This window comes from Harpia harpyja, chromosome 19 (genome assembly GCF_026419915.1).
Source record: "Harpia harpyja isolate bHarHar1 chromosome 19, bHarHar1 primary haplotype, whole genome shotgun sequence".
In the NCBI taxonomy this organism is placed as follows: domain Eukaryota; kingdom Metazoa; phylum Chordata; class Aves; order Accipitriformes; family Accipitridae; genus Harpia; species Harpia harpyja.
The window spans coordinates 18,694,491-18,722,245 of record NC_068958.1 but is presented as its reverse complement, the minus strand read 5'-3'; the positions used below and the strand labels follow the sequence as shown (position 1 = coordinate 18,722,245).

The 27,755-nt window shown below is 63.0% G+C and overlaps 1 protein-coding gene across 1 annotated transcript; it reads right to left on the bottom strand.

Moving 5' to 3' along the window:
• Positions 1-506: 506 nt before the first annotated feature.
• Positions 507-27,291, bottom strand: TEAD3 (TEA domain transcription factor 3). The gene is given in 15 exon segments (XM_052815408.1): positions 507-3,340; positions 3,966-4,118; positions 4,353-4,493; positions 4,680-4,853; positions 4,981-5,114; positions 5,494-5,555; positions 5,663-5,706; positions 5,935-5,979; positions 5,981-6,073; positions 6,409-6,420; positions 8,985-9,047; positions 9,179-9,241; positions 11,210-11,274; positions 14,393-14,646; positions 27,072-27,291. Coding segments are annotated over 14 exon segments (1,299 nt in total). The 5' UTR covers positions 14,529-14,646; positions 27,072-27,291; the 3' UTR covers positions 507-3,226.
• Between the last annotated feature and the right edge of the window lie 464 nt (positions 27,292-27,755).

Below are 27,755 nucleotides of genomic sequence, written 5' to 3'. Positions count from 1 at the left end.
CTCTGTCCTCGGGGCGATGGGAACGGACACCTAAATACCGTAGTTTGGCTTGCAGAAAGGGGAAAAGCAGTCGGTGTTAAAGTGTGTCACCTGGGTCCTCTGGTTTTGGGACCAGGTGGGGTGTACTGAATAGCCAAGGCAAGCGAGCAAGGCTGTGATGGGTGTTTCTTACTGATAGGACAGACTCAGCCCTCCATCACCTGAGGCCTGGGCAAGGGTGCGACCCCTAAAATATGTGTCCCTGAACCCAGTGATGCTGTGGGGAGGTGCAGGGAAGCGTTTGCCGTGGGGTAGGCTAACCCAGCAGTCACCTTTCCCAAGCAAACCCATCACCGGTGATACAAACCACAGCAAAATACTGCTGGACGTGGCATCTGGCTGCCCAGAGCTGCGGTCCTGGGAGAAGCATAACCCAGCCAAGGAGTTTCATGGGCCGTAGCAGCCCCTGTAGTCCTGGCCACCAAAGAAACCCACAAGAAATAAAAAAATAGGAACTTCAGAACCGCTTGAGCCAACCCATGAACAAATAATTTTAATGTTTTTTTCAGCAGACCGTAGTTTTCTCGGAGCTCCACAGTCTCCTCTCTTTGAAGTTGGACAGATACAGTAAACACAACAAATATATGATACAACCCATCACAGCTGGATTAAAAAAAAAATACACAAAAAATATAATACATAAAAAAATGGATTTTTAACATTGTGGACTGACACAGCTCTAAAAATGGTGATTGTAACCCTGGTAAGCTTTACAAAGTCTTTAAAAAAATAAAACAGTACTTCATGTGAAATTCATAAATACACTGGAGGAGAACAGAGGGGCTTGGGGGGGGTTGAGAAAGTGTCTCTGGGATCGTGGCTAAACCCCGGCCAGGGCCGCTGGGGCCACCAGGCAGCGTGTGCGTGGGGTGCGGGTGGGCACCCCGGGACTCGGTGCAGGTGGGGTGGAGGGATGCAGGGATGGAGGGAGGGATGGAGGCACAAACCGGTCCAGTTAAAGAAGAGCTTTGTCCCCTGGCGGGGCCGGGAGCAGGGCACGCCTGTGTTTTATGGTGGGGAAGTTTTGAGTTTTCATTCCCAGAGATTTAGATCAGTGAGTGAAACGGAAGAAAGAAAAAGAACCACGAAACAACAAACAAACATGCTACATATGAGAACTCGGCCGGGCGGCCCCAGCACAGCCCTGGGATGGGATGCTGGTGCCTTTCCCTGGATTTTTCCCTCTCTCTTTCCCCCCTGCTCCGACCACCCCTGCTCACTGCAGCCACCTCCATCCAGCCCCACCACCGAGTCCTCGCCCGGGCACGGGGCCGGGGTGGCTCTGCCCCATCCCGCGAGGATTGGTGGCTTCTCCCAGCAGCGAGAGGTTGAAGTCCCCGCACCTCGCAGGACACATGGCATCACGATGGCAGCCAAGGCCCTTTCCTCAGCCCTGGGGCTGTTCCTACTCCTCCGCACCCAGCAGCATCGAGCCTAACCCCCCCTGCATCCCGGGCTCCAGCACCCCTCAAACCACTCCTGCCCTCCCGCAGCACCCAGCTCTGCAACTCCCACTGCCTTCACTCTCCCACCGGCACGAGAAACCCGGCCAGACTTGCCCATCTTGGGCTCCCCATCCCCCTGCCAGCCCCCTGCCACCCTGCTCCATGCCACCGCTGCAAAAATCTGACCTCTGTCCCTCTGTGTGTCCCCCCTGCACCCCGGGGATGCTCTCCCCAGACTCTGCCCTTGCAGCCACAGCCTCAGGACCAGGCATGTTGCCTTGGCTTATTTTGGGCTGCAGCCACAAAAATATCTCCAGGCAGACCCAGCCCCCTGTCCTAGCATCCCTCCTGTCCTCTGTCCCCTCTTTGTCCTCTCTGTCCCAAACTCTGCCCACCTGCAGCCTGGCCCTGCATTGCACAATGTGCTTCTCCCTGCACGAGCCGCCTCCCCAGCCGCTTCCCGCGGGATGCAAGCGAGCCGGCCAGAGCGGCTGCAGGGAGCAGCTGAAACCAGAATAGTCAACACAGAAAAAAGGCAAAAAAGGTGAAAAAAAAAGAAAAAAAAGGTGGAAAATGTACATACGCAAAGTAAATCAGACAAATCCACCCTCACTGCTCTCCTCGTTACTCCTCAGCAAGCAACCACGGGGTGGGGGGGGGTATGTTTAGCCTGAGCCACCCCCAAGTGCAATTCCTGAAAGCACATGCAGAGCTCAGGGGATCCCACTGCCACATAAAAACCAGCCTCCGGTCTGCAGCAACCCCCGAGAAATGAAGACACCCCCCCAAGCCTTCCCTGCAGAAACCAGCTCCCCGTGCCCAGCAGTTTTGCTGCATGGCTCTGACCCAGCAAACTCAGCTGCGTCACCTCCTCCGGACACCGGCACGGTGCAGGGGTGGCAGGAGAGCAGGTCCCGGACACCACAGAGGGGCATAATCCTGATTACAAGCACGGTGTCTTTTTAAAAAGTATTAAAAAGCACTTCAATTTAAAAAAAAGGAAAAAAAAAAAGAGCCATAAAAAAATGGTTTGCATCGTCGATGCCCTCCCGCCTTCAGCGCCACCGGCTCCCGGTGCCCCGGCTGGGCACGGAGAAGGAGCATCCCGGGTGCCGGTTCCCGGAGAGGCGGCAGCATCCCCCTCCACCGCCCTGCCCTGCCCTTCTCCTACCTGCTCCCACCTTGGCACGTCTGTCCCCACGTCCCCACCGCCACCCGGGCTCTGCCAGGCAGTACCGATGACGTGGCCGCTGCCATGCCAATCGGTTTTGGACCAGATGTGGCACAACGCCGCGTCCTCCAGCCCGTCCGCGCTTGCTCCTCTCTGCTCGGGACCAGGACCGCATCTGAGCGAGGTGGGGGAGCGAAGGGAGGGGTCGTCCTCCGCACCGATGTCCCGCTGCTGGCGGTGGCACGGCACGATCCCGGCCTTCATCGGCGACACCGAAGGGCCGGTCTCTCCCCATCCAGTGCCGGACGCAGGTTTCCTTTCTCCCTACGCTTCCTTTCCCATTCTTCTTTTTTTTTTTTTTTATTTATTTAAAAAAAAAAAAGAAACTGTTCCTAAGTAGAAAACATCTGCGATCGCAAGTCAGTCTTTTTTGGCTATTGTTTTTCTTCCTCCTCCTCCTCCTCCTCTCTTCAAATGACTTCTCACGAGGCAACGGGCACGGGCGGCTTTTCTGCACGGCCCCCTCCCTCCCCTGCGCACCCCTCGTGCCCCTGCCCGTCCCCGAGGGCCCCTAGTCCTTGACCAACTTGTACACGTGGTGCTGGGCGCCGTGCTCGCTGGTGGAGACCTCGAAAACGAAGGCTATGCAGAGCAAGGTTTCCTGGGTATCCCTGTTCGTAACAACCTGCGGCAGAGCAGAGAGCGCGTTAGGAGGGGGCTGCGCCCATGGGGAGACGCTGTTATTCGGGGGGTTGCACGGGCTCAGGTACAGCCACTTTATTTGCACCATCAAGATTTGCTCCCTGTAATTCAGGGGGTTGCATGGGCTCAGACACAGGCACTTTAACTGCACCATCAAGACTTACTACCCAATTTTTGAGGGGGTTGCATGAGCTCAGGCACAGCCACTTTAATTGCACCACCAAAAATGTGCTGCCCAATTTTTGAAGGGTTGCATGGGCTCAGGCAAGGCCATTTTAATTGCACCACGAAAAAATCGCTACCTGTTATTTGGGAGGTTGCACAGGTTCAAGCACAGCCAATTTAATTACACTAGCAAAAATTTACTACCCAGTTTTGAAGGGGGGGGTCGCATGGGCTTAGGCACAGCCGATTTAATTGCACCACCAAAAAATTACTACCCGTTATTTGGGAGACTCGCACAGGCTCAGGCACAGCCAGTGTATTTGCACTGCCAAGGCTGGACGGCCCGGGGCTGGGCAGCACACAGCAGGGATGGCAGGGTCGATGCAAGTGTGGGCTCCACGCTCCTGGTGGGAAAATGCTCCCTGGAAAAGGAGGGAAGGTACCTGCAGGATGGTGAAATTCTCCAGGACGCTGTTCATCATGTACTTCTCCGGGAGGTGCTTGAGTTTGTGGATGAAGTTGATCATGTACTCGCACATGGGAGACCGGTGGATGCGGTAGACGAACCGGCCGTTCTCCAGCCGCGCGTACTCCGTCTGCGGGGGACAGCCGGGGTGAGCAGCCATCCCGTGGGAGCCGAAAAACCGCAGGGGACGTGGGCACGGGTGGGTGGTGGCCAAATGGGACATGGTGGAGATGTCCTCTCCGCTCCACCCATGGACGGGCATGCATTCATGTGTCCTACACCCAGCTCTGGGGCTTTCTTTATCCCGGGACCCGTGTGGACCCGATTCCCACCCCTTCCCGATGCAGTAGGGCATGGGACTCACCTCCACCTTCTCCACGACCTGCTTCCCAAAGGAGCACACCTTGGTGGAGACCGTGATGGTCATGTTCTCTGCACTGCTGTACTGGCTGCTGACACCATAGAAAGTCCCCGGCCCATCCTGGATCGTGCTGTTCAGATCCGCCTGGAGAGATGAGAGGAGGGAGAGGGTCCTGTTAGGTGCCATCACACCCAGTTCTCAATGGGGACAGGGGACACCGGCATATGGAGTTACTCAGGGTGGTCCTGCTTCACCGGCGGGGTGCCCAACCTGCAAGGAGTCCATGGCTCAAGGACAACCCTCCCCATCCTCATCCTCCCAGCATCGTACCCAAAATTTGACGAGGAAGAAGGAGTTCTGGGGCCCACGCTCATAGAGCTCCTTGAGGCCACCTTTCTTCTCAGGGAACTTGTCATAGATCTGGCGGATGTCCACGGCCTCCAGCAGCGGATCGCTGTACGAGGGGTTCGTCTGGCCGATGTGCACGAAGAGGTGTTTGCTGTACTGTAAGGACCGGGGCAGGGGAGAAATAAAAAAAAAAAAAGAGAGGTCAGATGAAAGCAAGATGCCACCAAGCACAGGGATGGGCACCATCCCACCCGGGTGGTGGGGACACGGAGGGGACCATTACCGTTTCGGCGTCCCGCGGCACCTCCATGAAGGCGGAGTACTCGAGGAGCCGGAGCTTGGCGGAGGCGATGGTGCGGTCCTGCCAGACGGGCACGGCCGAGGCGGCTGGCGGGAGCGGAGCCAAGGGCTCGTAACCTGGGGTGGGGGGGCAGCCATGAGCTGGGGCGAGCCCCCCCCCTCCCTGCACTGCCATGGCTCTGCTGTCCTTATCGCATCCCCCCCCACCTCCCGTATCTCCCAGCATGAGGGTTTTCCCATGGGGCGGCCAAAATATGGGATGTGCCGGTCCCGCTCCTGGGTGGAAAGGGACGGGGGGGGACGCAGCCGGGAGCAGTAGGGTCCCGCTCACCGTGGAGCTTTTCACCAGGTTTAAACTGAGGCTTTTCCCCCAGCAGGGCTGGGGACGGGACCGCAGGTTGGTGGCACTGTGGGTGGGAAGGTGGCATGGGACAGGGACAAACAGGAGCTAGCAGGGGTGCAGGGTCCCCTGCAAGGGGGCAAGGACAGCACTTACTGGCTAGTGATGGAGGCATGGGTGGCTGGATGGGGTAAGCTGGTTGTGCAAACGGTTTAATGCTGGAAAACAAAGAGCATCGTTAGGTTAACGAAGCCCGGATCGCCCCAGCCCCTCACCAAGGGGGGGTCCTGCCCAGCACCGGGCAGCGAAGGGGTCTTGTACTTACTCCTGAGAGGGTCCAGGCTGTCCTGGGATAGGCCCACTCCAAAACTGGGGGAACAGCACAGGGAAGAGTCAGCAGCTTCTGAACCCCCCCAGATTCCCCTCCCCACCTACTGCAAATCACGGGGAGCCCCCAAACCCCCTCCTTGCATTGCCACCACAACCAAGGGGCCATCGAACATCCCTCCCATCCCTGGGAGGCTTGTACATGGGGATCCGTGTCCCCCCCCACACCCTAGCATGTCCCCATATGGGGGGGGGGGGGGCTGTCCTCACCCTGGGGGCAGCAGAGAAGACGGCCTGAGGAAGAGGAGGGGGGGGGGCTGAGCTTGTTCTGCAGGACGCTGGCCGACACAATCTGCGCGGAGGACATGGAAGCCATGCTCTGCAGAGCCTTATCCTTCGAGACCTGGTCCTGGGGGGGGAGACAGAGGGGACAGGAGGGAGATAAGGGTTACAGGGGCAGACTGAGACCCCCCCTCCAAATCCAAGTGTGCCCGGCAGGCTTTGCAGAGCTCGGAGCTGGTCGTGCAGCCTGGCCAAGGGACCAGGGCAGGAGGATGCCCCCCCCACCCTTAAATGCACCCATGTTAATTAATGCTTGAAGCTTGCAAATGTCACCTGGGCAAGAGCTGCTGGGTCTGGCAGGTGTCCCCGCTCCCCCGGGGACGCAAAGGGTTTAGCCCCTCCACAGAAGGGGGCAAAAGGCAATGGGGAACAGATGGCATCACAAACTCAAGCTCAACTTACCAAGTTCATGGCCTGTCCGCAAAAGAAAGGAAAAAAAAATGTTAGAGCATCATGGGAGCCTGCGGGCACTGTGTGCACCCCCCAAGCTGTGTATCCCCCACCCCAGCTCGTCACCACAGCCTGATTTGGGGAGCAAACCCTCGACCCAGCTGGTCACTGGGGGATGCACATGGTGGGCACCAATGCCTGGGCTTAATCCTGTTGGGAACAGGATGCCAAAGCCCCCCTGCTATTTTAGGGGGTTGCTGTGGCAAGCCAGGCCTGTGCCTCTGTTGGCTTTTTAATATCCTTTACAGCCTTTAATATCCTTTACAACCTCCTCAGCAGCCCTCAACACTTGCAACCAGGGCACGGAGAGGAAGAGCCGCCCGGGTCCTGCCCTGCCCGGCAAAGGGCACCTGCACCCGGCTGCCCGGGGATGTTGGCACCAACTCCCCGATAGGCACCACAAGGAAGACCCTGGGCACAACCCCCCTATGCCATGTGTGCATTTATATAGAAGACCAATTATTTTTCCTTCTCCCTTTTGCTCCGGAGGTCACAGCAGCACCGGGCAGTAGCAGAGGGCTCTGAGGTCTTGCCCTGGGGCCGGGCTGCTCCTCCAGCCGCATCGCCAGGACACGGGTGTGCTGGTCCCACTGCACACCCTCTGTTTTCCCTCTGAACCTTTCTCAGGGATCAATTGCTTCATTTATTTTCACCTGGAGCAGGGCAGGAGTGGGGGCATGCAGCCACATGTCAGGCAGCACTAACACGCACATGACTGCAACTTAAAAATATATATATTGCTCACGGAAGGGAGTTTCCATTCAACAGGACAAGCGCTGGGTGAGGGCAGAGCACTGCCTGAGCCGGGCTTTGCCTCCAAGTATGGCTGGGAAGGGATGTTCTGCATCCACAGCATATCACTTCAGGGGATCTCTGCCCCCGCTGTTCCCTACTGGATTCCTGCAGGCAACGTGGCCAGGGATGGAGAGCACAGCCATGGACGCCGGCCTCCATCCTTGGACCCCTGGGGTCATTCCTGCCTCTGATTCCCCCTTGCACTGCGCTGTGTGGCAAGGAAAGCCTATTTTATTTTATTTATTTATTTATTTTGTGCAAAGGCTTCTGCTGTTGCTGACCCTGCTGCCACCCCCTCCCTGGCTGCACCTCTTGGGGCTGGGAGCTGGGTTTAAAAGACATACAAGCCCAGAGGAGCCTCCCAAAATAGTTTCAGGTGCCCTCTCCCGGCTTCTCCCAGCAGACCAAACCCGCCGGGGTGTGGGAGCCCTCCTGGCACCCCACTTATAGGGCACCAGGGTCCCTGCTGAAGGGCTTTGGAGGGCACGGCTTGGTGGGCTCCCAGCCAGCATGAGCCAGAGGTCCTTAAATCTTTGGGGACCAAAATGCCAGCACCAGCTCTGATGGGTGGCCCCTGCTGCCAGCTTCAGTGCCGGAGGCTTGGACACAGCACCCAGAATGGGGCAACTGGGACGTGGGGAGCTGGCGATGCTTTTGGAACCTTGAGGTCACGGCAGCGGGGCTGAAAGGTTTTCTGGGCTCCCACACCCTCGCCAAGGCAGCAGTTCCCCCCTGGATCCTGCTCCCCGGTGTGACAGCGCAGGGATTATAACCCAGGAGCATCCCGGGCTGCGCAGCCCAGCCGGGAGCTGGCTGTCCCCAACAGGCAGTCGTGCAGTGGGGACCGCTCTGTCCCCCACCTTGCACCGTCTGGGTCCAACCCGAGCAGGGCTCGGTCCTTTGGCGATGCCCCCAGTCCTGCCCATACCCCCCCATCATCACCCTCCCCACCACCGCCACGGTTACGGAAGGGTTAGTCGGGCTCCAGTTAGGAGGAAGAAAGGAAAGAAAAGCCGACCAGAGAAGAGAGGATGATCCAGTTTTTCCTCGCTCGGCTCCCTTGGCCCCTGGAACCATGGTCTGCCCTGGCACCGTCATGCCCCCTCCCCAACAGCATGGCCCCATCCGGACCCGCTGCCACCCATATATCCCTGACGTGCCACCTGGGCCATACATGTACAAGCCACTGGGCTGACAGCCTGCAGGGACCCCCAGGACCCCCCCTGCTTCTGCCCACATCCCACCAGCACCTGTCACGAGCAGGGCCAGGTCTCAGCTTGTGGGGGAGGCCCTTTGTACCCCTTGCTTGAACCTCACTTTGCCTCGCTGGCTGCTCTGGGGGGTCCTTCCCCTCCTGGGAGAACCCCTGATGGCCCAAAAGAGGAGGCAGCCCTTGTGTATCACTGGAGGAGGGTTTAAACCCCCATTTCTCCATGGGGGAGTCCTTGCCCGGGTGAAAGGAGAGGATCTGACATCCAAATTCACCCTCCTGGGGGAGAGGAAAGGGCTCTGGTGTTCCCACAGCTGGACCCCCCTCCCTTGCACTTCTCTCTGGGCATCCCACAACAATGCCACTAAAAATCATCCGGTCCCAGGAGCCGAGGGAGAGGGAAGGAAAAAAAAACCACCAAAAAAAGAGAGGTATAAAAGAAAGCAAGCAGCACACCGCAGAGCCGAGTGCGTTAGTCGTCAGCAGGCAGGCAGGCCAGGCGGGGCGGGGGCGGAACGCGTACCTTCAGCTTGGACTGAATCTCACGAGATTTCCGTCGGGCAAGAACCTGCAAGTGGCTAGAGACCTGCAGAGAGAGAGCAGAAGGAGAGGGGGAACAGCAGAGCCGTCAACCAGAGGAAAGGAGGAGGAAGGAAAGGGGCTGCCCATGCTCACAGAGACACCGCCGCGGACACCTGGGCAAGGGCACCAACGTACCTTGATGCCAACCTGGTACTCCCGCACCTTCTTCCGAGCTAGAACCTGTATGTGGCTGGACACCTAGCGCCCGCCACGCCGTTCGGAAAGGAAAATACAGAGAGCGTGAAGATATGTTCCCCCCGCAAGGTGGGATGCTGTCCCCGGGGAAGGGAGCGCGGAGAAGGAGGAGGGGGAGCGTGTGGGGCTGCCGGGGTGATGCTCCTGGAGATGCTGAGGGTCCTGCGCCCACCGCGAGCTGGAGGGAGGAAAAATGGGGGGGGACACCCCGGTGCTGTGCTGATTGATGCTGGTTTGTGCCCCCACCCCCGGTTGGGGTGAAGCTCCTCGGAGTGAAGCTGCTGCGGTTGTGGGGTCCACATTTACCATCTCTTGGGGCTTCCCAGACAGAGAGAACCCCCCAGCCCCTGCGAGCGCAATGAGCTGCTGCTTGCACACAACGCTGAGGATATGGCCCGGCTGGTTTGGGGGTGCCCCTGGGTTACCCCAGGTGGGGCTGCAGCAGCACTGCCAGTCCCAAGGGAGATCCAGGAGGGACTGGCTCATTCCCCCAGGGCTCCTGCTGATCTTGCAGGTGGGAAAGGTGAGGGGGGGGGGGGTTGTGTGTCCAGACCCCTATAAGAGCAGGATCCAAAGAAAAGGGGCTGATGCACAGACAGGAAAGGCGCAGCATGGCTTGGGTGCCTGCCCCAAGCCCCAGGCAGGGTGGGAGTCCCTGCACCCACCGGGCATTGGGGCTGATTTCAGCAAGATCCTTCTCCCACCAGTGCCAGGCTGTCCAAGAAGGGACACCAGGCTGTCCAGGACACGACTGCACAGAGGGGACAATGCCCCACGCACTCTCCCCTGAGCCTTTCCCGAGTCCCCCTGGAGCATCGCTTTTGCGCAGCACCACATCCTTCCCTCCACGAAGGGTGGGCCCAGGGGGTCCAGTTAAGGCTTTAAAGCCAGAAATAAAGAGCTGCTCAGCGCTGGTCTGAACACAAGGACAGTGGCCAGACCCTGGTCCCTCTTCCTCCAGCATCAATCCTAGAGGGATGTCCCCCCCAGTGTCTGGGGACCAGCGTCCCTCCCTCACAGGGACTCGTGGCATGGGCCAGTCCCAGCGTAAGTGTCCCCATGTCCCAAACCCATCCGTCCCCCTGCGATGGGAGATGCACCCACTCCCCAGAATCCTGGGCCACCGGCTCTGCCAGGACAGGCGGCATGGATCCCGGCTGGAGGCCACCACGGAGGGGAGGGAAGAGCCACCAGACCTGTGACAAATGGACATGTCCCATCGAGGGCTGTGGCAGTTCAGTCCTCAGACAGGTCTGGTCTCTGGCACAAGGGTGCAGCGAGGACTCGCAGCTGGGACGGATGCGACCCTGCCCACAAAACGTGCAGGCAAAGGAGGACCACTGCGTGCTCCCTGCCCTGCCAGCATCCCTGCCTGCGCGCTGCCTGCCCCAGCATCCAACCTTGCAAGGCAGCGAGGTCGGGGCAAGGGCTCTGTGGTACCTCCAGGCCCCCCAGGACCAGCACCGCAGCCTGTCCCCGGCCGGGATGGGGATGCCTTGCTCTCAGCCTGGGGGCTTTGGGGGTGCCCTCACCGTGGCGTCCGGCACAAGCGGCGTAAAGCCTGGCAAGGGGCAGAGGTGGGAACGGTCTCCAGATCCAGGTGGAGCAGCAAAAAGATGCGTGCAGTTGCACACAGATGCACACACGGCTTGGATGGAGATTTCAAGGGCTCCTGCCACCCGCAAGGTGACCCCAGCCAGGCAGGGGAGGCTGGGTGCTGCCTGCCCCCGCACCCCAAATTTCAGGGCATCCCCAGATGAGGCTGGGACAGACCAGCCCGAGGGTGTTTGTGCTCACAGACAAAGCTCCTCACGGAGGATGAGGGTCCTGCTGGCAGCGACGGTGGCTCCAGGAGGGGACACGGAGGACGGGCGACGCAGCCGGACACCCGCTCTCCCCCAGGCTTACCTGGCACCCCCCTCCCACCCCCCCTAAGCTTTCCCAAGAGAACAAGCAGAGCGATGGCCTCACCTGCTTCCTCGTCCGTGTCTTCCCCGTCCGCAGCTTGATGTACCGGGCTATCAGTTCGTTACGACCTGCCGGCAGAGCCAAGGGGTCAGCCCCGGGGAAACGGGGGGGCCAGGGCCAGCAGCCCCGAAAGGCACCTCCGGCCCCCAGCCCGTCCTGCCCAGCCCGGCCCGATGATGCTGGTCCTTAACGAGGCCGGTCCTTAATGAGGCCGGTCCTTAATGAGGAAGGCACTGCCAGGAGATGGCGCTGCCACGACAGCTGTCCGGCCCGAGGGGACATCGGGGTGGCCTGAGGGGACATGGGGGTGGCCAGCCCCCCCCCCCCCCCAGCCCAGTGGGACCCACCTTGCGGCCCCCCCACCCCAGCGGCTTTGGCAACCCCCAGATACAGGAGGGTCGGAGGGGGGGTGACAGCCACCAGGGACCCCCCGCCACGGCGGTGTCCCCAAACACAGGCAACCACAGCCCCCCCCCCAAAAGCCAGCCCAGCTGGAGCACCCCCGGGGGAGCCCATCAACCCACTCCCCGCAGCCCTTCCCACAGGGGTCCTGGGGTGCCCCCCCTGGCACCCCGCTTCCCTTTTGCAAGCCGTGCTGGCCTTTCCACCAGTATTTCCTAACGTCCTGGGTCTAATTCGAAGCAGAAGTTGCTTTTGCGCCACATTTTAGGGGCCAGCTGTGGCCAATCTACGTTCAAACGTCAGAGCAGCTGGGAGCTTTCTTCTCCCGGCCCTGGCCCCGGCCCCCCCGCCGCCGCGCCCCCCGCACACGGGGGCGGCCAGGCACGCCAGATTTATTTTAATGGACCAGATGGTCGCGGTTGGAACTTGTCGAAATGCCCTTGGAGCGGGTTTTGGCTTTAAAAAAAAAAAAAAAATCCCTTTAAAAAAAAAAAAATACACACACACACACCACCCCCCCACCTCTTCCACCCCAACCGGCCCCCTCCCAGCCCTGGAGCAACTGGGCCCTCCTGGAGGGGGGGGACACATGGGGACAGACAGGGCCAGGTGCCGCGCAGGGACGGCTGCGCCTTGGGGTGCCCGCGCCGGGCAGGAGCTGATGGGTGGGCGGCTGGGTCCGGCGGGGGTCCTGGAAATGGGAGCACCCCTTGCATGGCCAGCACAGCACCCCGGTGCCACCCCGAAGCACTGAGCACGGCTCCCGGCTCACCGGCCTCATTAGTGCTTAACGAGGGCCAGGACCCCGAGTGTGTCCTTTAAGCCCAGGTGAGATGATGCCCGCAGCAGGGCGCTGCCAAGGGGTGCGGGTGGAGGGGACGCCAGTGCCGAGCCCCAATTTGGGGGTACGCCTTCACCGAGCACCACAGCATCCCCCTTTGCACATCCCGCTCCTGAGTCCCATACCTAGCCCGTGGGAAAGAAATATGGGAAATAAATGCGGGTGCCTTCATGCACCCCAGTGGGGCAGTGCCAGCTCAGCACCCAGTGCCCAGCACCCAGTGCCAAGCATCTCCTGCACCCATCCTGCCTCGCACCACGTCCCCGCCACCGCCCTGGGCTGCACCCTCGCAGCCTCCCCCCGCAGCTGTCCCGGTGCCCGTGCGCCCCGTCCCTGTCCCCCGTGATTCACCCGGGGCTGTGCCATTCCCTCCGAGAGGGCACGTCCTCCTCCAAATTACCACATTCCCCAAATTCCTCTCCCCTGACACCACCACGTGAACCAGTTGGACGGGCTGGGTTAAAAATAACCCAGCGGGCAGTGAGGGAGAGCGAGGGCCAGCGTGCCCGGCCTGGCCCCCCCCAGCTCCCACCTGCTTCGCCACCCCCACACCATTGGCATCAGTGGGGCACCGGCTGGCATGGTCATGGGCATCCCACGGGACCCCCAAAAAAAGGGGTGTTGTTGGTGAGCAGCAGCACCGGCACACCTTTATGTCAGATGCCGGCATCGCCTCTGCCACCAGTGGCCCTGGGGATCCTGGTAAGCTCAGCACCGCTGGCCGGGGGTCCCGGGGGTCCCGGTGGGGAGGTGCTGGAGAGAGTGGGGGGAGATGAAAGGCGGCCGGCGGGGCCCGCTGCCTCTTTAAGCAGCTGCCAGATGTCTCCGAAAGGCTGGAAAAACCGGTCGGGGCTCGGCGTGCTGCGGAGGGCCAGGCTCCCGGCGGCACTTCAGCTATTCCCGGAGAAATCCAAAAAATGCACCCGCTTGGGAAGCCCTGTGCTCCCCCCACAGACGCCAGGCCCGACGCCCCGCACTGGGGGCCCTGGCAAGCAGGGTGGCATGGGGAGTTGGCGTGGGGACGGGGACAGTGGCACGGTGCTCACCGCAAAGCCTCGTCCCCTTTGCCCCTCTGTGCCAGCAGCGGGTGAGCCGTTGTGGGTGACGGCAGCATCCCGGGCGGGTGTATTTTGGAGGCTGAGGATGGAGGTGCTGGCCTTGGTCCCTTCGTCACCGCGGGGTGACAGTAACATGGCAACCTGTCCCCAGCTCTGAGGTCACCTGCCCTGGGGGTGACATCATGGGAGGTGGAGAGGAGGAGGGACCAGCCCCTACCCTGGCAGGGATGAGGGTACCATGGCACCTTCCACCATTCTTTGGTGGCACCATGCGCCCTGCACCAGCATCACCCCCTGCCTGCATCACCCATCCTCATCTTCTTCCCCCTGGTTGCAGAGAGGCACCAAGACAGAGGTGTTTCGGGACATACGAGGAACTAGGCTGAGACCCGCCCCAAACTCATTGCACCAGTGGGGCCGACCAGCCCCGCTGCTGCCAACAAAGTCACCGAAAGCTGAGCCGGGTTGCTGGTGGCTTGGGGTGGGCGGGTAGCCCTCGCCACCGGGCGCTCTCCGCCACCAGGTCCGGTTGGGGAAGGTTTGGGGAGCGACGCGGAGGCGCACGGGAGCCGGAGGGCTGGCACTGGCCCCGCAGTCCTGCGCCCGCTCCCTGCCCGCACCCGCTCCCTGCCCGCACCCGCTCCCTGCCTGACGGCTTCACCAAACCAGTTGGTCCGGCAGGGCCGAGAGAGGGAGGGAGCGGGAGGGAGAGCCAGCGCAGAGGGAGGGGACGTGGGTCACTGCCACCTCCCCGGTCCAGCTCCGGGATGCACCCGGGGAAGCTGCTTTCGGGGTTGCGGGGTGCTCAAGGGCGATGGCCCGGTGTGTTTGGGGCAGGAGGTTTTGCTTCACCCCCAGCCGCCCCATCCTGCCCCCATCACTCACCGTACATCTTGCCCTCATCCGAGAGGATGATTTTCCGCCGGCCGCAGGGAGGGTAGATCGCCAGCGCCTCCTGGAAGCTCTGCTCGATGTCCGGACTCCACACCCCCTCGGCATCATTGTCCAGACTCTTGTCCATGCCGTCCTGGCCATCTTCCCGCCCCTCCCCGGGGCTGCCGCTGGCGTTCCAGCTGTTGGACGCTATGGTGCTGGCTGCTCTGGGCTCCGACCCCGAGCCCCCACGGACACACGACAACCTGCCGGGACACAGGGGACACCCGTTAGACCCGGAGAGCCTTGTTGGGGGTATGGGGCTACAGTGACAGCACGGTCTCAGGTCCGTCCCCAGTGCTGGCCCTGTCCCTACTTGCAGCCAGGGCTGGGAGCAGCATCCCGGTGTGAGGCATCAGAGACACAAACAGGCTTTCTTTGGGAGCAGAGCCATGACTTCCATGAGTACCCCCAAATCCAAGCCACAAGTGACCACCCAGGGTCCACTCAAATAAAGTTTGGGAAGGAAACAGCCTGGATGCTGCGTTATCCGTATGAGTTGCTCGGGCACACGGCACCCACGGGTGACACCTCGGGACGGGGCAGCAGCAGCCCCGCAGCCTGTGAGCCCCGACCCCGCACCAGTACCGGCTGCCACCCAGCCGCCTCTTCGGGCGAGCCGGCCCCAAAACCGCCCCCAGCCCCAAAATCCCCGTTCCGCCATGCCTGGCAAAGGCAGAGCCGGGATTTGAAGGGAGACGCTGGGCGGCTCCAAGCCAGACCCCGTTAATGGGAACCAGGTGGCCGGAGCCCTCCGGCAGCCCTACCCCTGGCACTGGGAGAGGCCCCCAGCCCCGAGGATGCTCGGCCGGGACCCCGGGCGCTCCCTGGCCGGTGGGTGATGCCGAGGAGCCTTCAACCCTCCTCCTCCTCCTCCTCCCTTTGCCCAGCTCCCGGCGCAGTGTTTTGCAATAACATGTTTGGCGGCAGCTGCCGGCGGTGGGAGCGGAGAGGTGTCTCCTGCGCCGAGCTTCCCGGACAAGCTGGGAGTGTACAAAGGTCTCCGGCGCAGACATCTCCTTTTAAAGGAACTGCAGAAGCCCGCTGGCTCAAGCGCGCTGCAAGGCCTCTTTTTTTTTTTTTTTTTTTTTTTTCTTTTATAAAAAAAGAAACTTCCCCCCCCCCCCCGCCATCTCTCTCTCCCTCGTCGTGATGTGATGTCAGCCCCTCCGGGTCCCCGCCGCCCGCCCCTGCCCGCCGTCCCCCCCGCCTGCCGCTCCCCCTCTTGCCGAGCACTGTGGCCAAATAAGGAGAACTGGATTGTAGGATCGAGCCAGCCGGCCAAGGGAGGGATGGCGGCAGCGGTGTCGGACGGGCCTGCGGCACCCCGAGTCCCGCGGCATCCCGAGTCCCACGACACCCCGAGTCCCGCGGCATCTCGGTCGCGCCTGCTGCCGGGGTGCTCCACCGAGGCAGCCCCCAGGAGGGATGGGTTGTCCAAAGCGAGCGGAGTGTTGGGGATGGGAGGGCAGCGGGAGACCGGGACGAGGCGGCAGGCAGGGACGGCAAGGGTGGCACGTGGGGACGGTCCCGGTGGGACCCCCCCGCTTCCCCCCGCCCTGCAGCCCAGCGAGCGCAGCAGGGCCCCGTCCCAGTGTGGCGGCTACAATGGTGCGTGCGGCTGCCTCGGCCGGGTGCCGAGCCCCGGCTGCGCCATGGCAGCCCGAGACCCCCCAGCAGACCAGGACCCCCGAGACATGGGGGAACCAGAGACCCCCCCCAGCTGCACCGCAGCAGCCCAAGACCCCACAGTCCTGCAGTGACCCCAGAGCCCACAGTGGCCTGGGACCCCACGGCAGCCCAGGACCCCCCAGCTGCACGGTGGCAGCTCAGGAGCCCCCAGCCTTGAGATCCCACAGTGGCCCGGGACCCCGCAGCCCTGTGCCAGCCTGGGACCCAGCAGTGTCCCAGGACCCAGCAGCGTCCCAGGACCCCCCAGCACCACGGGGCTGCCATCAGCTCACCCCAAGAGGGGAAATCCCCAGGAGCTGGTGCCGGGGGGGGGGTGGCTTTGCAGGGACCCACCAGACCCCCTGCTCTCCCTGACTGATGGGTGCTTTTGGGGCCAAAGGCAAAGCTATAGGGCCAAGGACGAAGCTATAGGGCTCAAAGCAAATCTATAGGACTGAAAGCAAATCTATAGGGCTGGCTGCACCACTGCAGGCAGGATCCTGGAACAAACAGCGTGACCAGTACCCTGGGTCACCGTCCCCATGCCGGGCATTGCCCGCGCAGGCAGGGTGCCGGCTGCCCGCACACCCAGCCTGCGGCACACATGTTCCCCCGCTCCCCAGAAGCTCTCCAGCCCCCCTTCCCAGCATCCCCAGCCCCCTCCCACCCCATTGCCCCCCTGGCAGGGAAACCCCAACCCAGCCTTTCTGGGGAAGCCAGGAGAGGAGGGAGGGTGATGCCGGGGCCTCGGCCAAGGTGCGAGGAAGCAGCTCCTCCTCCACCAAACCTGCTTTTGGCCAGGCCGAGACATTGGATTTCCTGGAGGGAGGGTGCAAGGCACCGCGCTGACGCAAGGCACGGTCGAGCGCTCCACCCAGCCCTTACAAAACACCAACAACAGGAGCAATTAGGAAACCGGCATGGCTGGACAGCCTGCGGAGGGACCGCCGGCCAGACCTGCTCCGGGCAGGGAGGGGACCGGACCTGCCGGAAAACATGTCACCGACTCCTGCCTCCCAGCTGCTCCCCGGGGACCAGGGGGAGAAGCCCCTTCCCACGATGCAGGCATCTCTGCGGGGCTTGGGGACCCCAGGACCATCGATCCGCAGCGGGGATGCTCGCCCCGCCGTGAGCAGGGATGCTTGCTGGCACCCATGCCAGGAGGGTGCCCCCGCACCCAGCTCGCTCACCCCTCTGCACCCTGCTTTTGTGGGGTGCCATGCTCCAGCCCAAGGCTTTCGAGGGTGCTGGAGGGGGGGGCTGCACCCTTGCGAGGTCCCCCCAGCGGGTGCGGGATGGGTGCCCACAGCAGGCAGGGGAGGATGCCGCCAGGGCAGCCCTTATCTCCCCGCAAGGCCAAGGCTGTGCCAGGAGACGGGGACGGCGTTCCCACGGGCTCGCAGAGCTCAGCCCCGGCACCGTGTGTGGGGGACGCGAGGGAAACCTGGAGCTTGTGCAGGCAGCCGGGCTGCAAGCAGCTGCCTGGTGAGCGAGAGCTGTTTGGGGCTGGAGAGCCTGGAAAAGCAAGGAGAAGCCTCTTTAAACCCTGCAAAAGCAAAGCGGAGGGTTGCAAAGAGGGAGGGGTGCTTGGGAGATGGGTGTTTTCGGGTGGGTGGGGGGAAGGAAATATTTTGGCGGCAGCGGCTGTGGTCAGAGTGGTGCGGTGGGCACCCCGCTGGGGCCGGGCACGGGTGTCGAGGTCAGGAGCAGGGTGCTGCCGGGACCAGCCGAGACAGGGATCGGGTTGAGGGCGTGCGGGGCAGCATGGGGGAGAGCACTCAGGGCTGGGAGCACGGGGGCATCACTGCTCAGAGCCGAGGGCTGTGGGGCTGCGACGTGGGCAGAGGTGCCCACTGCCCCCACAAAGCCCCTGGGCATGGGGCAGCACCCTGTTGCCATCCCTATCCCATGCCGCCCATTTGGGGAATGGTGTGTTCCTCTTCCCCAGCGTGCTCAGCCCCAAAAGCGTTGCCCCACGTCACGTACCACGAAGCATGGCCCCAGCAGCTCCCACACTGCCCCAAACCCCTCTGTCCCAGCTGCACCGGGGTGCACAGCAAAGAACCGGGGTCTGCCCAAAGCAGCAGGGCGATGCCCCACCACCCACCCGGCCGAGCACCCCGCCACGCCACCCAGCTCTGCCTTGGCCAGTGTCACGGCACAGGGACCGATGCCTCTTGACGTGCTCCTTGCTGGCCCCGGCCACCCCTGCCCCTCCGGTGTCACCCCTCCCTGGGTGCAGCCCCCAGGCTGCCGCTCCCACCCTTTGCAAACTGGGGGGGGCTGGCTATTGCCACAACATCCCCCTGAACCACCGGGGATGCAGGGCACGGCCACCGGCATCTGTTGCACAAAGGGGCCTGCAGCACAGCATGTCCCCAGCTGACACCATCCGGGGGGACAAAGTGTGGGGCAGAGCAGCCCCAAGGTCCCCTCCTTACCCGGGGTTCCCCTGACCCACGGCGGAGCAGCACCAGGACCCCACAGGATGATCCCCCGTGGCGCTGGGGACAATGGGGAGGCCAGCAGACACTGCAAAGGTTGGGGGGGGTCTAGCTGCATCCCCGCTCCATTCCGCCTTCCCATGTGGGGGGCCTGGGGCGATCCAGCCCTCCTCCCTCCCGCCCTGCACCCAGACCCCACGGCAAAAGGATAAAAGTTCACCGACAAGCCCGGGCAGGCACGGCACAGCGCGGTGCTCAGCCTCGCACCAGCACAGGCAAAGCGCCGCCACCCACGCCAGCCCCGGCGGGAGGGGACGCAAGAGACCACCGTCACCCCCTCCCCATCACCGTGACCGGTGGCACCTGCACCCCTGGGGGCAACGGGGGAAAGGAGCCACCATCCTCCCCGGTGCTGAGCGTGCAGCCCCCCGCCACGGCCGGCTCGGGAGGGGGGCTGGGAAGCCACCCTGGCCCCGCTGCAGTGATGTCCCCAGGGACAGCTCTCCAGTGGGGACACCGAGAGGGGCTGCTCCACCACACAGCAAGCTCTGCAAGACCCCAAATGAGCAAACCCCAAAGCCGAGGCTCCCGGGCACCCCAGCTCCTCCCTGCGCCCCCCTGAGCACATCGGGGCTCAGCGACAACATGGTTGGGGGGGTGACAGCAGGCATCAATTTGTAGGCAGGTAGAGGCCTTCGTTACCGTGCTCCTCGTTTTGGGCAGGGGTCATTAATGCGCTCCTTGTTTCTCTGGCTGGCGGCGGTGTCCCCGCTGCCGCCTCTGCCCACTCGTAACACAGCTGGGAACAGGGCCGGCAGAAACGCTGCCCGCGCCGTCGACACAGCCACCAGCTCCGGAGAGCCCTTCGAAGCAAACTCGAAAGCCTTGGGGTTCACGGGGGACCCCAGCAAGGTCATGACATGCCAGGGAAGATGCCGCCCTGTCCGCTGCCAACTCCAGCACCGCGCACAGAGCCCGGACGCTCTCGGCTCGGCTGAGCACGACCCTACAGCACTTTTCTTGCAATAGTCAAGAGCTTTTTGCAGGAACCCCGTATCCCTGGCAGCTCGCCCAGGGACCCTTTGGGAATGCCCTGTCCCATGTCCTGCCCCGGACCCTGCCCCGATCCCACAAGGGACATCGTCCCGGTTGGCACGTGGCCGTCCCAGGAACAACCAGCACCCATCGAAGCGGGCGACAGCGGCCGAGCGAGACCCAGCTCGGCGGGGAGGGCGGTGGAAAGAGGTTTGTTTACATCGCGCTCCTCTTCCAAACAGCTCTCCGGCTGCGGTGAGGGATTCCCCGGCTTGGGAAGGGAAAGACGGCCGCCCTCCTCCCTCCCACCCAGGTTTGCACCTCCCTGCTGGGGAGGACCAGCCACCTTCTCCCCAAAGGGACCCACGGCGTGGGCTGGGGACCCGGGCGGTGGCAGAGCCCCCCATGCGCCAAGCCGGCTCCCCGTGAGACAGCCCGACTAATTTCCTCCCCTCTATCGCTTCCTGTCCCTTCCGGCTTGGCGGGCGGCTCAGGAAGCAATCGGAGCAGGGAAACCGCAGGAGGCCACGTGGCAGCATCCCACTGGGGTCCGTGGCGCTGCCAGGGCTGCCCCGGGCACGTGCCCCCCAGCTCCAGCCAGACCCCCACAGCCAAAGGGTCCCCCAGCTCCCAGCAAAGCCCTGAGCCCCCACCCAGCAAGGATGCGGCTGGTCCTCACTCAGCGGCACGAGGCTGAGGGATGCTCGGACCCCTCGTCCCAAAGGGCTGTGAGCGAACAAGGAGGAAACTTGAGCGATTTGCCCCCAAAGAATTTGGGCAGGGAGGACAGAGAGGATCAGGCAAACCCCAGGCCACGGCCCGAGACGCTCCCTCCTAACGGCAGAACCGCGGGCGTGCAAACCAACTCCTCCATCTCCTCCTCTTCCTCCAGCCCCGGTAGGGCAGCAGAGCTGGGTTTCGGCTGCTGGAGGACCTGAGCCGGTTCTGCTCAAGCCTCCAGGCTCAAGACCTGAGGGCAGGGGACAGACGGACACCGTAACCCAGCTTCCCTCCCTGGCCCAATTACGGCCGCCCTGCCCAGCCAGGACGGGGCGTTTCACCCAGCAGCGCATAAATAGAAAGCTTTTGCAGCATTAATTGCTCTCTGCGTTATGAAACGAGCTGGATGGAAACAACAGGGTTGAAGTTTGCTGCCGGGGACAGGCCACCGCCACGGCCATCCCATGACACCCCCAGCGTCGGTGGCCTGTGGCATGGCCAGCGCCGGGCATGGCACTCGCTGGGGACCATTGAATTTGCTTTGTTCCTGCGTCAAAATACACCCATCCCGGGATGTTTCCCACTGAACATCCCCTGAAGATGAGCTCAGGGTGGCCACTGTGTCCCAAGTCCCCGGAGACTCCCAGCACCGCTTGTCCCAAGGGGAAGCCAGGGGTCTCTGGTGTTAGGGCAGGGGCCCTGTGCCTGCAGTGGGATGGTGTCCCACCACCTGGGTGGGCCAGGCATCCCGGGTACCCTGCCAGCCCTCAGACCCACTCCTGGGAGAAGAAATGCCTCCACGGAGGAGTTTCGGGTGCCGCTGACCCCATTTTATGCTATTGCAGCAGGGCCAGGGAAAACGTCTTCCAGGGGCCGCCGGCTGCCAGGCGAGGAGGAGGAGGAGGAGGAAGGCTGCAATGCATTTCACACCCGCCCCCGGCCGCCTCCACCCCCGCGAAACCCAACCCTGCCCGGGGAGCAGCTGCGCCCGCTGCCCGCGCCGTGGCACCCACCGGAGCCCGGGGCCAGCACCACCGCGCTCCCGGCTGAGCGACCAGGAGGAAAAACCCGGTGGGGTGGGAGGGTGCGAGAGCTGATTCCCCCCCCCCGGCACCCGAGACACAAGGCGGTGGGGGGCTGTCAGGCGTTACCGTCCCAGCTGAGACACGGAGATGTCCCTGGCTGCCAGAGTCTGGGGCAAAACGTGACACAGCAATGTCACTTGGCCAGTGTCACCCCTGCGAGGAGGCACGCTTCCCTGCCCTCCTGCGCTGAGTTCACGAAGCTCAGGGCAGCACCAAGCTGAGGTCCTGCATTTAATGCATGAGCCCGTACGCACTGCCTCACACAAACCGCATCGGCGATTTATTCCCAGAAAGGGATATTTCAGTTTAGCACCATTTTACTGTGTGCCATCACCCCAGACCGGCCTGGCGAGCAAACCCTCTTGCATGCCAGGAGCGCACCGGGTGCCCGTGGCAGAGCATCGCCTTCTCCCAGCACCTCTCGCCGCTGCCCGAGCTGCGAGCTGGAAACGGGCACAGCAACTCCCGCTCCCGCAGATTGAAAAATTGCTCTGGAATCCTCAGGGAGGAAAGTTGCTAAAAATACACGAAGGCAGTATTCTTGGTAAAAGAAGGAGCTCCAGTAAGAAGTATGGCCCAAGAGTGCCGGAGAGCCCAGCACGCCATGCTAGCCCCCTGCCCAGCACGCCGATGTCCAAACATCGGAGCCGGACCCTGACCCTGACACCTCTGCTCCATGATGCCGCCCGGGCAAGGCTGCGAGCGGGATACAGCGGCCACCCCATGCGAGAACCGGAGCCCAAACTCATGCCATAGATGAGCACAGGCGCTGGCGAGCACCAAGCAAGCACCAAGCGAGCACTGTGCCCAACTCGTCCACCAAGCACGCAGGCAAGAAGCTGGGCAGGGGAAAAAGCAGGGGAAAAAGCAGGGTCTTGCACCAGACCTTTGCTCCTGGACTGCGAAGCGCCCAGATCTTCCTGCTAATAAAAACCCGACGCTCGCTTGGGTCGGGGGCTCGCGTGCCTGCGTGCGGGTGTGCTTTTTCCAAAACTCGAATTGCCTAAGCCAGGGGGGGGTGGGGGGGAAAAGCAGGAGCTGGCTGCCTCTGGGGGAAGGGCGGGCGGCGAGGAGCTGGCATGGGAACGGCAGCCCATCCTCCACGCACGCCGCGCCGCTCCGCGTCTGTAAACTTTGAACATCTTCCGGAGAGAAGTTAGTGGCTATTGTGAACAGCTGGATCTAATTTTACGAGGAGCGAGGAGGAGACAGTCGTGGGGAAATAATAAGGCTTGGCGCTCCCAGGCGAGGATCCCCGAGCCCGGCCAGCCCTCCTGCCTCCACCGCACCCCGCTGGGGGGGAGCGCCGGCGAGACGGCCATGGGGAAACTGAGGCACGGAGCGGCGCGGGGCTCAACCGCACCCTGGGTAACGCAAGCCGGGAGTCCAGGCGCCCAGGATATTGCCCTTGTGCGTGTCCCCAAATCCGCCACCCCTCCAGCAGCCGGGGCATCGGCGGTGGCATGGCTCTTGCCCACGGTGGAAAGCCGGGCTGCCGATGCGGGGCCACCTCCTCAACCCATGGCAGCATCTTCAGACCGGGGGACCCCCAGCGCTCGCTCTCGATGCTCGCAGGCACTGCGGTGCGACACATCCCTCCAGCCGGCTGCTTCCCACGAGGCTCTGCCCACCTCCTAAAATTAGCTCCAGCTCTGCTGTCCCATCCCCGGCCACCCCCCGCAGCCGGGGGAGCTCTGCCAGCACACGCTCCGGGTCTGTACCGATCCCTCCGGCGGTGAGGGGGAAGGGGATAAACCAGCCTCCTCCATTGCTCCCATCTCGCTTGCCAGCCGCAAGCCACCTGCGAGCAAGCATTTCCCGGCATTATTCCTTACAGGGTGAAGCGCAGCCCTGAAGTGCGCTGAAGTCACCTTCTTGTGCCTCTGGCTCGTAAGACGATGGCCGAGGATGAGCTCCGGGTCGCCTTTAGCCAGCTGAGACCTGGCGCATCTCGTGACACACCCAGTGCCCAGCTGGAAGGCGGCGGTGATGTGCGCAGTGGGTGCGCTGGGTTTCGGTGCCGCTGCTGTCTCATGACACGTAATGGGGGACGCTGGGGACATCGGAGTGTTGCATCCATTTGGACCAGGTGAGGGGACACGCTCCGGCGGGATTTGCGCCGCCGGGATGGGACATGCTTCGTGCAATCGGACACTCGTGTTTCTCTGGACCTTTCTCCCACAGGATCCCATCGGCTGTGCCAACACAGAGCCCTACGCGAACATCATCCCCGCAGGGCCACCAGCTGCCATCCCAAGAGATGAGACCGTGGGGTTCACGGCCTGTCACCTCCGAAGGGCTCAGCCACGCGTGCTCACCACGAAACCCTGCAACGAGCTGCATGGGGAGCCCAAAACAGCACCCAGCACCGTGTGACCCCCCCCGCTCCCCACCACCATGGGCAGGCGAGCGGCCATCCGGTACCACGAGGAGGTTTTGCCGGGGCCCCTCGCTCCCATTTCACAGGCGGGGAAAACCGAAGCACCGGGAGTTGTAGCGGCGTGTCCAGACCCGCAGCAGGATCCGGCCGCGTGTTATCTATCGTGGCGGGGGGGGGTGGGGGGGGCCGCTCCTGCCGTGTGCCCGCTGCAGGCTGGCGCGGGGCACGGCCCCGCCGGCTTACCCCATCATTACCTTCCCTCCCTCCCTCCAAAAAAACATTTCATAAGCCGCCACGTGACGGTGGCAATAGCGAACGCCCACGCGCTTCAGGTGCCTGCCCCGACCGCAACACGCAGGTGCCTGGGCTCGGCCGCCGCGGCCCCCGGCATTCTCCTGGCCCAGGCACCGACCCCAAATAACACCTCGGACGCAAGGCTGAGAAGCTCAGAGCATGGCCTGGCCGCCCCGGAAATCTCCCAGGGATTGGAACTCCCCAAATCAAATGTATTTGGTTATATCCCATCCACCAGCAGTGCCCGAGGTGGTGCAAACACCATGGCAGCCTCGCCAGCCCCTTGCAATTGTCATCAAGGATTTAATAAGAGAGAGGACCTCCTAGAGATGGGACATTTTTTGGACAGCATCCGTCCCATCCGTTGACAGACAGAGGGATCCCAACCCCACAGAGAGCCCTAGGATGGCTCTTGCCATGCAAATCCCAGCAGCACCCTTGATTAGGGCTTTGCAGCCCATTCTCCTCCCTTCCTCTCCATCCTCTACTCCCACAGACAGGAGAAGAGGTACTAAGGCAGGAAAACATATTTTTTCCCTGCAAACAGCCAAAAATTGCCCATTTCCCCCCTTTCCAGCCACTGTGTGCCCACCCCACTCCTGACACCGAGCTCACCTGCCACCAGCCTCCTGCTCGCCGCGTGTTTGACGGGAGATGCGCAGTTACTTGCTTTTTAATACATTAATTATAGCTGATTACCACTGCCACCCCCACCTCCCCAGAGCCACGACCTGCTCACACACTGCCGGGAGAAGGCTCCTTCCTTCGGCACAGTGCTGGGGCCACCGGGACTCGCCTCCTGACCCGCTCGGTGGTGGCAAGATGAGGATTAAATGGCAATTAAAAGGAGATGCTGTTTCTGGTATCGTGACAAATAGCGACCGTATGTCATGGGAAATGGACACAAGTCCCTTTTATTGATGGACGTGGGGGCTGGAGGGGGGTTTGCTTTGCAGGAGGGGGATATTTAGAGGTGGGATGGCTGCTGGAGGGTTCATCTCTGCGCCTCTTTGCCCCCCAAAATGTCCCGGTCAAAGCATTCCCCTGCTCCAAGCAGAGCCCCGAGGCCACAGTCACCCCAGTCGGGACAAGGGTCCTCGAAATACCCAGGTGCCGCTTACGCAAGGCAGCAAGAGCCCGCCGCTTTCGAAGGGTTATTTTTGTTAGAAAAGCCGGTGTGGTGCCAGCTGCGTGCCCACCCCCGGGAGGGAGCTGGGTGCCTGAGATCCCCTGGAGACGGGAACGTCCCCCTGTGTCACCCGGCTGGGAGGGGACGGCTGCTCACCCCACACGCATCCGCAGCCCCTTCCCATGGGAAGACCAGTCCTGCAAACCCAAACAGGGCCAAATCCAGCACCTCTTCCCAACAGGACACTCGTGCCCATCCTCTCCGGTAGGGAAGTGCCGGGAACGCCATTTGGGCAGCACCGTGGTGACCATCACCTTCCCCGCCAGTGGGGTCCCAGCCCCCCCACCCATTTCTCCCCCGGCTTCGCCGTTGGGTGACCTTGGCGAGACCTCGCCCCCCCATCCGCTTTGGGGACCCTCTTCCTCCCATCCCACAGGGAAATGACCCACCCCAAAAACTGGCTGCAGGGAAGGGCTTGGGGGCCACGGAGGCCTTCAGGGCTGGTGGGTGCGGGGGGGGGTCACCAGCCTGGCAGACCCCCAATTTTCCACCCATCATCATGAGCACCCCAAAACCGGGGAGGAGGGGGGTGGTAGCCCCACTGGCAGGGCCCCCCAGGGTGGCCGGGCAGTGCCAAAGCCCTGACTCACAGCACGCACGTACCCGCGCGGGGTAAAGCGATAGGAGGGGAGAGAGGACGCCGGAGCCCAAAATACCCCGGCGCGCCTGACACCGGAGATTATCGCTTTGCCGGTGGGACGGTCGCCCGGCCCGTCTCACCCCGGCTCCCCGCAAAGCACCAAAAACCCCCAAAACTTCTGCCCTCGCCTTTTCCCCCGCCACCCCGTGCCAACCACCCAACAGCGATGGAGGGCTGCAGGGTGCCCGCCACCCTGGCAGGGCCTCCAGTACCATTTCCAGCTGGTTTCTCCCCAAAATATGGGGGGTTTTTTCTCCGCCGGTACAGGCCAAACGCAGTGCATAGGGCCTGAGCGGTTTCGGGGGGCGGAGGCGGGCGGCACTGCGAGGGCTTGGCCTTATTTTCCTTCCAAGGGGGTTAGGGGGAAACAAAAACAACCACCCCAAACCCAAGGAGGGTGTAAAAATAAAATAATAATAATAATAAAGATGACACACTGCTGAAAATTATACATCTAATTGCTGCCTCGTTAGCAATGCGCCCCTATGACGAGGCACAAAGTGTTTAGCATACAGTCAGCGTATGGTCATCCCCTACATGCGTGTGACACACATGTAGCGTGACACGCGCGTGGCCCCCCACACCCCACCCGGGACAACACACACACACAGACACACATCCACCCCCCCCCCCCGACCCGGTGCCGTTTTCCCGGAGGGGTTTCAGGCAGCCGGGGCGGTTTATCGCTTTATATAACGCCTGGCGCCCGCGCCCTGCCCGCTCCCGACGTATGGGCTATACCGTACACAAGGCCTCTTTGTAACCCTATAGCCCGCGCCCGCCGCGCACCCCGGGGATGCGGGGGGGACCCAGCGGAGGGGCCCCGGGAGATGGGGGGGGGGTATGGGTGCTTAGCCCCGACGGGGCGGGAGGCTGGGGAGCCGGGGGTGGGGGGCACCTTGGGGACAGCCCGGGTCTGTGGCCACCACACGCTGCCCCCCCTTCGGGGGCCGTCGGGGGAGGGGGGGGGCAGGCCCGGGGGGGAGGCACCGGGCTACCGGGGAGGGGGGGGCGACCCCACCGGCCCCCACCAGCCGCCGGGGCTCGGTGCAGCCGGAGGGCTGCGGGCCGGGAGGAAGGAGGCGCCGGAGGAGGAGGAGGAGGAGGAGAGGAGGAGGAGGAGGAGGAGGAGGAGGAAGGGGGGTTGGGAGTTTCTTCCCGGCGAGCTCTTACCTGCTCCGTGCTCCGGAGGGGCTGGGCCGGCCGCGGGTGCCGGGACCGGACCGGGACCGGGACCGGGACCGGACCGGGGCCGGGGCCGGGGCCGGGCCGGGGAGGGCGGCAGGAATGCGGGGAGCGCGGCGGGCTCCCGGGTCCGCGCACGGAGCCAGACGCAGGGACGGGAAAGTTTATGCAAGGGAGGAGCAGAAAGTTGGGAGTCAATCAGGAGGCGGCGGGGCCGGGCCGACCCTCCTCCCTCCTCCCGCTGCCCTCCGCCCTCCTCCCCGGCCCTCCCTCCTCTCCCTCCTTCCCTCCTTCCCTCCCTCCTTCCACCCGGCCGACCCTCCTCTCCTTCCTCTCCCTCCTCTCCCTCCCCGGGGCGGCGGCGGCAGCGCTCCCCGACGGGGCAGCGGGAACGCGGGGCTTCTCCTCCACCGGGAGGGGTTTTTTTTTGGGAAAGGGCAGCCCTGGAGCCCGGTTCGGCCCGGCCCGGGATCTGGGAGCGCCCTCTAGAAGCCTTCCTCACCCTCCTCCTCCTCTTTCTCCGGTCCGCAGCCCCGGGATGCAGCCCCGGGCCGGGGTATGAGGGTGCTGCTGTCCCGTCCCGTTACCAGCCAGCCAGGGTCCCCCGTGCCCACCTTCAGCCCCTTCTGCACATCTTCATCCCCCCCCCCGCGCAGCCTCACCCCCCTGTGT